This window comes from Prunus avium, chromosome 1 (assembly GCF_965620075.1).
Source record: "Prunus avium chromosome 1, drPruAviu1.hap1.1, whole genome shotgun sequence".
Taxonomy (NCBI): Eukaryota; Viridiplantae; Streptophyta; class Magnoliopsida; order Rosales; family Rosaceae; genus Prunus; species Prunus avium.
Window position 1 is genome coordinate 43,019,050 of NC_142284.1, and position 11,341 is coordinate 43,030,390.

The 11,341-nt window shown below is 38.2% G+C and overlaps 1 protein-coding gene across 1 annotated transcript; it reads right to left on the minus strand.

The window, feature by feature from the left end:
* Window positions 1-3,982: 3,982 nt before the first annotated feature.
* On the minus strand, window positions 3,983-8,275 carry ABCG21 (ABC-2 type transporter family protein). The gene is made up of 5 exons (XM_021959461.2): window positions 7,610-8,275; window positions 6,640-7,438; window positions 5,232-5,429; window positions 4,956-5,137; window positions 3,983-4,852 (listed from the first exon to the last, which is right to left on the minus strand). Exons 1-5 carry the CDS (start codon window positions 7,829-7,831, stop codon window positions 4,202-4,204), a joined length of 2,052 nt encoding a protein of 683 aa, XP_021815153.1. The 5' UTR covers window positions 7,832-8,275; the 3' UTR covers window positions 3,983-4,201.
* Between the last annotated feature and the right edge of the window lie 3,066 nt (window positions 8,276-11,341).

Genomic DNA, 11,341 nt, shown 5'->3' on the forward strand with positions numbered 1-11,341 from the left:
ACGTCAGCGCCTTTGGGCTGCTGCCCAGGCAAGATCTGCACGTGGGCTTGCCCAGTTCCGTGGGACCCATGCCTTGCCCGGGCCATTTTTCTTCCGCTGGAGCATCTTGGGGGGCCTTTTGCCCAGTCTTGTGCCAAGGCTGGAGATGCTCTAAAGGGGATTCAAACTTGGATGCAAATGGGGCGGGCTTACTACCTTGGCAAACTGGCCTAACCCACATCTGCTAATGAAACCAAATTAATTAACATAAAGCATGAAGACAAACCACATCATACATTTAACTGATAGGCCAAGAAGATGACCCAAATGTGGATATATATGTGTACCTTCTTCTTGGGTGCCTGAGGCTTTGGTGCAGCCTTCTTTGGGGCTGCCTTAGATACTGGAGCTTTGGCTCCACCATCACTGGCCTTGGGTTCTTGCTTGGCCTGCCCAAACTGTCGAGTGCCAACTTGCTTTATTTCAGCCTTCATTGATGCCATGTATAGTTCTCTAAGAAACTCTTTCACAATGATATATGAAAAATCTAACGTACGTATTAACTCGATGGCCTCAACTCGACTGCTGGCTCCTTCTGAGCCTGCCCTTCTATTATAACAGCAATTCCTTACAGTGGAAAAAGAATTAGAATAACAAGTTAAGATAAAAGGCGACAACTAAAAGGATGGTACGTAGTGTTTGAGGAGAACGGAAGAACTTGTATTGGCAAATGGCAGAGCTGCACTGCACTTGAAGGCTGTTGGCATCAGATGCTTTTTCTTACTTATTGCTTACCCTGTTATCTGAAATTGTTAGAAATCAATCTCAGCATTTGGTAATTGGTGTGAGTAACTGAATATATGACGTTTTAAAGGAACAATTTATGCGATCATGGAAATAATTAATTATATGATTCCCTTCGGACATAATTGCATGGTTCTTGGACTTTGGGGGTCTTCTAGAGCATTGAAAAGAACCGAGCGGCTCATGTTAGTGTTTTCTGATGTATGAGAGTGATGGTGACGAAAGAAAGAAGAAGAAAGATTGAGAGTGGCAAAGAGAATGAATCCTTCTCTTACTCCTCTGCAACTCTAAAGCAGAGGAATGTTCTCATACTATTTCATTACAACCTCACGCACTTGGAGTGAGGAATATTACCTTTAGGCACAGTAGCTGGATCTCTTACATCACAAGACGATCTCAGCCATCCATCTAACTATCCAATAGGATCATTACATTTGGCTATGAAAAGATTAAATGAGTAAAATACTGTTTTAACTAACTTTTATAATTCAACAGCTCAGGCTGCGGCTTTGTTTGGTTTAGGAGCAGTGCATGGGTTACCTGGCTGGATCAGCCACCACCGTCCCTTATGGGTGTTTTAACCTCTGATGGGCTTCCTTGCCCTCCTGTTATTTAATATTTTGTTTTGCTGGGTTAGGTTTCCTGCACTAAGCTGTGTCTAGCATATGCTCCTTTCCCAGCTTTTGCTTATCTTGTATCCTCCTTTTGGCTCCCCTGTGTGGGGTTTATGAAGTACCTTTTATGACCACAAAAAAAAAAACCCACGATATTGAAAGATCTAATGCGAATTTGGTTCTAAGCTAATGAACATAACGTTATAAGATGCAATTCGTTGAAGACTAGGGGTTTGAATCTTTACTTTCATCTTTGGGACAATGTCAAAGATTATTCTTACTAAATATCATTCAGATTGAAACTTGTTTGGTAATTTAAAATGTGCAAAAAATGCAATTCGTTGGATAAAACTGAAACGAAAATGTGGAAAATCCGATGGCTAAACAATTCCTGATTTAGCTGAATTTTGCATGGATAATATCGTTCTTACTATAGAAAGCAAATATATATATGTGTGTGTGTGTGTGTGTGTGCATATGTTGAAATAAATGTGGGCAATGGCATTGTTGTAAGTTGCAACAGTTTCCCATATTCTCTAAGTGCCGGAGCAAGATGCATCTTCATTTTCAAACTGTGTTAATTTCATCTTTCCGGCCATGTATGAAGGAGAGGAAGGTCCTCGTACGTTCTTCTTCTTTCCTGTTTTGTAGTCTGCATTAATTTTTAACTTCTGGGGTCTCATAGCATATTTTTAGCCTATAAATTCCCATTTTTAAATACAGATGGTCTAGATTAGAAAACAAAGAGGCGCACCAGGGGATCAGGATCCTAGGACTAGTCTGCCGTATCCTACGAGTTTGGAAAGCTGAGTACTCTTGAGTACTGGTCAGTCTAGCTAGGTATTTCTCAATTCATTTCTGCCAAGCCTATGAACAAACAGCAAATTGAACTTGGTTCAACAAAGCGTGGTTCTACTTGATTTTATCAGACACAAGGTATTTGGGAAGGATCTTTAGCCAATTAGACAACAGCCCACCTTAGTATAAATCTGCTTTTTATCTCACTTTATTTTATCAGATTCTCTTTAGCCTTATTCCACATTAGAATAGAACGAATAGATCAAAATTTCCCAAGTTTTTACTTTCAGTATGACTTCAATCCTGAACATTTTTCTTATTAATTAGTCATCCTTGTTTTAACTTGTAATCAATCAAACCCCTTGCAGTTTGCAACGTTACCCTCATTAACCTCCTCCAACTGTCATGACCAAGTTTTTCGAGTTCATCTGGTTAAGCACTTGAACTTTCTAAGACAATGGCAAGCAAGGACCAGTTCCTTTTAAAATATAGGTATCTTTTTATTCATCACGCCAAGCCTAAAACGAGAGACATGTACATATATCACAACCAAGTGTTCTGGTTATGTTATTATAAAACATAGGGAGGACGGCGGTGATTTAGCATCTTCATTTACTTCACACCTTGCGCCGCTGGTTTTCATCTAATTCTTGGCTGCAGGCTTGCTTCCCGTTGTCTAAGAAAATAGTCATAATAAAAAGCTTGTAAGCACATAATCAATGCCCCATAAGCGTTAGAAGATTCTATGTAAGAACACACTTAAGAAATAAATGGAGAATAAGTGCTTATAATTCAATAGCATGATGGGGTATGTAGGCTTGCTTGCTTACCTTCTTCTTAGGCTCCCTAGGCTTTGGCTCAGCCTTCTTAGGGGCTGGTTTGGAGGCCGGAGCTTTGGGCGTGGTGCCACTAGCTTTGGGAGCAGGTTCTTTCTTGGCCTGCCCTGCAGAGGGTTGAGTGCCAACAGGTTTCTCAACCTTGAGTGATGCCATTTTCTGTTTGTTAAGCTTACACACAAAAGTGTTCGTTTGCTTCCTGTCTGGCTTCAATTGTTAGCTCTACTATGATACAGCCATTTTATAGTTGAGGTTCATAATTGTGACCCGGAATCAGAATCCTACTTGCAGAAGATATATGGTGAACAGAGATTTGATGGCACATGAGCAGATGGAATAAAATGGTCTGGTGGCCTGTTGGGAGATGCCGTTGAATCAGATGCTTAATCAAGACCTATTGAAATTGACATCATTCGATGCGTATTCTAGGGTGCGCATTGGTATACAGTTGATTTAAATGCATAAACCCACAGAGAAGTACATCCACTTTCTGTACTAAAGATATTATGTAGATATCAATCCATTGTGGACTAAGATTTTACTGTTTTTTCAGATATTCCATTCAAATTTCCCTAAAACCTTACCTCATGTCATTTTGCAGCCTAACATGCATCTCCCTCATTTGAAATTTTTGTAAAATTTTCAATTCAGTAGCATGAAGGTTAAGTGTATACATTTGTAGTTTTAAGGAAAATATGAAGCACCACAGAACCTTTTATACAGAATGAAATAAGTAAAATTTTGGTTGGAACACCATATTGCAGTAGTGCAGAACTTTTTACTGCATCAAAGTGATAACTTCTGAAATTTGGTAAACTGTTAAAACATCATTGCTTGGTTACTTCATCTAAACAAGCCCGAGTGGTTCAGGAAATTCTTTCTATTTATTTCACAGTTCTGTTGTTCAAGTTATAATGGAATAAGAGTTGTCATCAGCAAATTGAATTGCAATTTTGTTTACAAACCTACAATTAATAATATCATATCAATTTCCATGAAAAGGAGTACAATTGAGATTTCTCCAGCCAGCATGAAATCCAGATTCACAATATCAGTTGAAAACCATATGATTATTTTGATAAAATTGGAGATCGAAGAGTACGTCATCAAATTCTCTAGCTGCAGGGGTGCATGTCAGTTTCTGATCTATCACCGTCAAGATTCAAGAAGTCAGTGAGGTTGCCCCATCCTTAGAGCCACATAAGCCAAAACCCTATATCCCACCAACATCACAGCCAAAGCAGCTGCATCTGACCACATGCTATCAAGTCCCAGATACTTGATAGCAGGAAAGTCCATGACACTACAATGCATCCCCATCTCACACTCATAAACTTCATTTACTGAGTATTGAACTCCCACAAGAAGCTTGTAACAGTAATGGCTGAAGGAAATGTACTTCAACCAAGCAATGAAAGATGGGATGTGCTGGATGTAATATCCACCTGCTAGTAAAAACACCAGCATGGTCACAGAAGCCAGAGTGGTGCCCTGCTTCACATCCATTAGAATGGCCCCAAGTGCTAGCCCCAGGCCTTGGGAGACTAGAACATTATAAAGAACAATGGAAAGGGTTAGTGCAAATGTGACAAATGAAGGCTTGAGACCCCCCATCCAATAGCTTACTGTCACAAACACTGTTGGGAGCACAAGCTCCATTGGCAAATCACCAACCATTCGCGCAAAGTAGTAGGAAGAGAGACGGTACATGCCCGAAGAGCGTTCTTTTACTAGCATTGGCCTTTCCATGGGGAATGCAAATATGGCATTGAATAGAGGGAAGAAGCCCCAAAATATGGAGAAGAAGAAAAGAAGTCCCACCTGTTCAAAGTGTAATATTAATTTGATTAGTGCTTATAGCGATCAAATATTGCTCAAATATTATTAAGGCCTGAAAATTATAGATGGGTGGAAATTGCAATACCTGATCTTGTATATGTGAAGTGTCAGAGTGCCACCACAGAAGGCCTGAAAGAAGGGAAACTGACAAGACTTGGAAAATCCTTAAGCCTGAGAAAGATTCATGCTTCCTCTCTTTTAAACCCCTTTCCAGCAAAACCTTAAATTGCTCCCACCAGCTGGTGGTCCATTGGTACTTTCCACTGCCTGCAGATGTACCATGTACAAATGATCAAAACGCAATGCACAACAGCACAAATCAAACAGCAAGACCTAGAGAGACTTAGTTGGAATTACTTACCTCTAGATGATGGTGTTGTTCTTGAAGGAGCAAGAACTGTGTCTTTATGACTTTGCTGAATCTCTGCCTTCAAAACAGGGTATAGGTTCTTTTTATAGGAAGATATTAGGAACTGCTTGGTTGTGTTTTGATCTTCTTGGTGCTCTAATCTTCCATTATACTCTAGTTGATCATCCTGTTTAGCATCAGGTCCTATACCTGCTTGTCAATCAATTTTCAAGAAATTTAACAAAAAAATAAATTGATCATTGATAAAAGAAAATACCATACTCATGGATAAACTAAAGGTAAAGTTGTATGATTTGGATGGTCCTTGAAACATACTACAATTATTGAAGAACAATCACCCTATAAAAACCAATAAAACAGAAAACCATGTATGACCCACTATGTTTAATCATCTTGATGGTGAATGGTGATGTAAAGTTCTTGATTTTTTTTTCCTTTCTTTTGATCCACCACTCCATACTCATATGGAAATGAATTCAGCATCCCATCAGTTTCAGGTTGTTACAAAATTTGACAGAAGTGAATGAAAAGGATGCAAAGCAGAAAGTTTTTTATGAGGGGTCAAATCGAGTTGTAAGAGTCTTTCAATGCATTGGCTTGCACCATATATTGAAAAGCCTAATTCAAGCTGGGTGGGTTTACTTGGTGGAGAGGCATGCAGTAGTCATCCTAAGTGCAATAAGTAAACGATCTCGACTACTTGAGTTACAAATCTTTACGTATTAAATTTGTCATTTTTAAATGCTCCATAAGCTCAAATTTATAAAAATTAGATTTTATCAATTTCATAGCTAAATTAAGAAAGAAAGAAAAAAAGTTTGGGCTTTGGATTGGCACCAAGTCCATACTCCATATTGGCCATGTGAGGTGTTCCTTTCAAATGCGACTAATAAGAGGGACGTGATTGCCTTTGCCCCCTCTATTCTATTCACAAGGCAGTCGGTGCGATCAAACCTTTTTGGACCACTCACACACGCACTACATAATTATTGTGAAAATTAACTCTTACCTAAAGCAATTAACTGTTAAAAGTTTCTCAATATAATTACATTGTGAAGTTGACATCCTATCTTTAGCTAATATATATTATCCGATAACATAATATATATATATATATATATATATATATATATATATATATATCTCAAAGTTTTTTAGCCAAAAAAAGAAAAAAAATCTCTTTAAAATTACTCTATATCAATTTAAAAATATTATTATGCTAGGAAAATAAAAAATTTGGTCAACATTATACTAGAAAATTAAATTACAGTTCATAATTATAAGTAAAATTTAAAGAAATAATGCTATTAAAATTTAAAGAAATATACTGAAACGTAATGAAATTAATAATGCTATTAAAATTTAAAGAAATAAAAAACATGGAGAAGAAATTTCATACCGTTGGCAAGATCAAGCAAGAAATCAGCAGGGTTGATGAAGTTGAACCCGGCCTCATATCCAATGGAACCAAAATACTCCATGACCCGACCCGCATGCCCACTATAGATTGGGTACCCCTCCGACAAAACCACCACCTTATCAAACATCCGATACAGCCTGCTGGACGGCTGATGAATGGTGGTGATCACCGTCCGGCCACCACGGGCCAGCTGCCGCAGCGTAGCAACGATACGCTGCGCGGTGGTGGAGTCGAGCCCAGACGTGGGCTCGTCGAGCAACAAAAGGCTCGGGTTAACCAGCATCTCTTGCCCGATACTGACCCGTTTGCGCTCACCACCCGAAACGCCACGTAACAAAGGCCCACCAACTATACTATCACGGCACCGGGTCAACCCGAGCTCCATGATCACCATCTCAGCTTGCTCCATTTTCTCTTCCTTAGTGAGCTGCTTGGGCAGCCTTAGCAAGGCAGTGTAGGTGAGGGTCTCGAGAACAGTGAGGTGAGGGTACAAGACGTCGTCTTGTGTGACGAAGCCGGTGTTGTGCTTCATGGAGCTTGAGAAATGCTGGCCATTGTAGGTTATCTTGCCGGAGATTTTACCAGGCAAGCGGCCGCCGAGGGCTGTCAAGAGGGTGGTCTTGCCACTGCCCGATGGCCCCAACATTGCGAGTAGCTCACCGGGTCGAACGATCCCACTCACTCCATTGAGTATAGTGCGTGTTTGCTTTGGCTCATGTGAAGCTACACAACCTCCCTTTGTGGTTTGCAGCTTAATACTGTAAGTGACATCTTCAAACTGCACCATCAAAATACATACATACAAATGTTAGCTTAATGTATCTACATTATTATGAATGTCCGATAAATTTTTTTTATCAGATAATTTAACATGTTACACGATATGTAAACCTGAATTATTATAACATGTCAAATATCTGGCAACATAAAAATTTAGTCTGGTAATTACCTTGAGTGTGACAGGGCGCAAGGATTGGCGCAAAATGGAAGTTCTATGTGAGGTGGGTCGGTCAGCTGGCATGTCATCACCCAAACATGGGCTGACATTACTGCTTGGAGGAGCAGACCGTTCAGCATGAACCGAACCGTTCTGGTCGGGCCGGTTCAGAGTAGAGAGAAAAATGTTAGCTGGAGTGCTTGTCATGCTGGTTTCTTGCTCAGGAGGTATCATAATTTCAAGGGATATTGCAATAAGATGAGATCAAACAGAGAGGCGGTTGTGTGCTAGCTAGCTGATCGACCAGCGAGAGAGAGAGAGAGAGAGAGAGAGAGAGAGAGAGAGAGAGAGAGAGAGGAGATGAGTGGATGAAGAGAAGAGAGGAGGTTTGGGCGGGGAAGAGAGGAATTAATAGGGGAAGGAAGGAAGGTCACATGCAAGAGAAGAAGACATGTGATGAGTTTTATAAAGTGATCAAGGCACGAGAATTTCTTAGGGAGGACTGATTGTCTGTGTTGTGTGGTTTATGGTGGCCAAGCGAAGCTTATAGCTAGCTAGGGTGCTGTTTAGTTGTAGCAGCTAGGCTAAAAAGAGACCAACCAACTGAGTTTGATTGGGTGTAGGGATGATGCACGTATTAAACTAAAATAGTGTTTCTTTCCTACTTTGGTTTTGTTGGGGGGTAACGTGTTTGCAGGGCATTCGTTAGCTCCTTGTGCTCTTCTCATATATCTTGTACAATAGAGATTTATATGCTATGCCTTATAGTCTCGATCATCACTATTTATGATGGATGGATGAATGACATATTCTCTCATGTTTTCTTTATTTTCTCCCCCCAATTCCCATTCCCCATTCCCCCTTATATTATCAATTTCAAAAGATAATTAGACAAAGATTTGGCTATCAAATTAGGTTGTATTAATATTCTATAATTAAGCTTTCCGCAACGGAAATAATTTATATGTATGTTATTTATTTGGAAAAAGAAAAGAAAAAAAAGTAGAGGTCCTACTAAATTCACATTCCCATAATATGATTTGATGTCAACGAAAATAGGCTTAAATTGTGTGCTACGTTCGTACCACACATGGGCATCAATCAAAACCATATTTGATCAGCTGGGTAGTTTCTGCATTTAGTCATTAGATGACTTTGTACATGTATTCAATAATTTATATGTCACACCCATCTCTTTTCCAAAATTAGAAAGCACCAGACAAATAAAGTATGCGTATGCGCTTTATTTCTCAGCAGCTGCTAGCTAAGCTTATTCGAATTCTACAATACAAAAACTACTGTTGTCCATAAGCTTCGACCTATTATATATTATTTAGATTGGTCGCAGATGTTCCCTTGAGGATTCTTGTTTACGATATTTTAGTATGCTTGTTATGGAGTGGGGGGGCCCCAAAGACTAATTATTATTATTATCATCAATCTCTGACTTTGTATGAATTAGTACAGAAATGAATTAAATTAAGACTAATTGTATCACTAATTAGGTGTTGAATTTGAATGCAAAGGAACTCCAACCAACCCCATTTTTTTCTTTTTTATCTTGGCTTTATTTTCTTTGTAGGGTATCTCCTTTTGTGGTGTGCCTTAAGGGAAAAAAGAAAGAAAGAAAGAAAGAAAGAGAACGTAGTAGAGAGAGAATGCTGGGTTCCTCGTGCCCCTTGTAGGTGTCAAATACCTATTCATTATGCGAGATAGTGGCTGAGAAATTGTGTCGTCTTTCACATAAAAAGCTTGGTCCTCTATGGTGTCACCATCATTGAAAGTTTGCCATACTTTTTCTTAAAAATTTCTTGGAATTGGAATCACACCAACTAGCGATGGATTTGGTTGGAGTCGTGTAGTTTTATGCTAATTACTCTCACTAATTATATACATACGTGTTTTAGGCAAAAAGAGGTAGCATCCATATTTGTTTGGACCCCAGACAAAGTATATATAATTTACAGGTCGATCGAATTATTCTTTAGTATAAATAGTGTAGCAGTTATTGATTGATTAAACACAAGCTCGGTCGGAAAAATCGAAATGAAAATCTGTTGACATCTTTTACTTTTCAAGACAAGATTCGGGTACATGCATATAATATTGGGGTTCAAAGCTCTATTATTTGCATCTAATTAAGGCATTCATATATTTTATTTTTATTTTTTGTGTTGGAAGGCATCCATATGTAATGCCACACTCCCAAATTAACCCCAAATCAAAATAAAAATTCAACAGATCATTAGGGTTTGTTTGTAGGATCTGATTTTAGGGTTTCTGTATTTGAGTCTTTGTTTTTCTTTTTATGACTTTGTATTGGGTCTTGTGTAATCTCCGTTTGGTAATGACATGTTCATTCCTTGTACCGAAAAAGAAGAAGATGAATTTAACAGATGTTATGCATACGATATTGTTCGTTTGTCACGAGAAAAAGAAAAAGGGAGCTTCTTTTGTATACTTTTTTTTAACCCTTTACTGTTATAATACAGTAAATTTGATTCGGAGGTACTTTATAAGTCTTATCTTGCGAGAGGAGCCTCTTTAAGTGCCAGGTGTTGCAATGCTCCTTGTTTGAAGGCCCCTTTGGAAGACGCATCCTTTCCACATTGCCATGAAAGAGTGGAGGGCAATCGATACAACTTTTTTACACAGTTGCCACGTATGGCTTTGTTTAGTGCTTTATTTTTTCCCCACGATCCTTCTTTTTTCCTTTTTTATAGCTATCCAAGTTTGACGTGAGTGACCAATTAATTTAAAATTCATTCATTGTGAGTAATCAGATTCTTTACTTACTTTACTCGCAATTAGAATGAGATTTATTTTAGTCTTCTAGACCCAAAAATACATATATAAAAGAAATGAGATTTTTACAGTTGAATCCAAGAAATGAAAATATTTTGTAATGATCATCATCACCCTCGTAACTGGTGGAGATGGTCAAAATAATTTACTAATTTGATTTTCACCAAGAAAAGATTCAAGGATGAAAAAAGGCCATTGCTTTATTGACAATAATTTTCAGCACTCAAGTTTTGGTGACGTTGCATCTGCACTTTGGAAAATCCCTAGCTCTCTTCTAAATATCACACTTGTGGGGTTTTGATGATGATGACCTTATATATTCATTTCAATTTGTTTCAAACAGGTAAAACCTCAAAAGCGAATTCCGTAGGCAAAGCATTATATACTATTCAGAATTGACTAATACGTACTATCTTCAGGGAAAAAAGAACTTGCGAGTAAAATTTTAGTTTATTTTATTTATGATCAAGATTATATCCATCGGATTTTTATATTTTTAATGAGGAAGGAAAGTTATAACTTTGGTCTGTGGATAGACAAACAATATTGATTATTGTTAGTTATCAATTGATGTAAGATTTAATACGAGACTTTCACATCAATCAAAAATAAGGTAGCAAAAGATCCACTAGTGTAGTGTTTGGAGTAATTGCTTTTCCAGGAAAAGTTCTGGGTTCAAGTCCTAGCAGTGTGTATGAGTTTAGTATGTTATCGCCCCTCTTAATAAAAAATATCTTTTTTATAAAATAAAAAAACTGTAGCAATTATATGCATGAGCAATAATTGTCCATCGTTAGCATGTTTGCTCAATATAGCTTTCGTCTCTCAACTTATGTAAATATATGCATAATGCATGTCATTCTATAAACATATGTCAATTCACGAGATATATATATCAGAAGTTAGACATATATTTATGGTCTGGAGACGAGCCCCTTT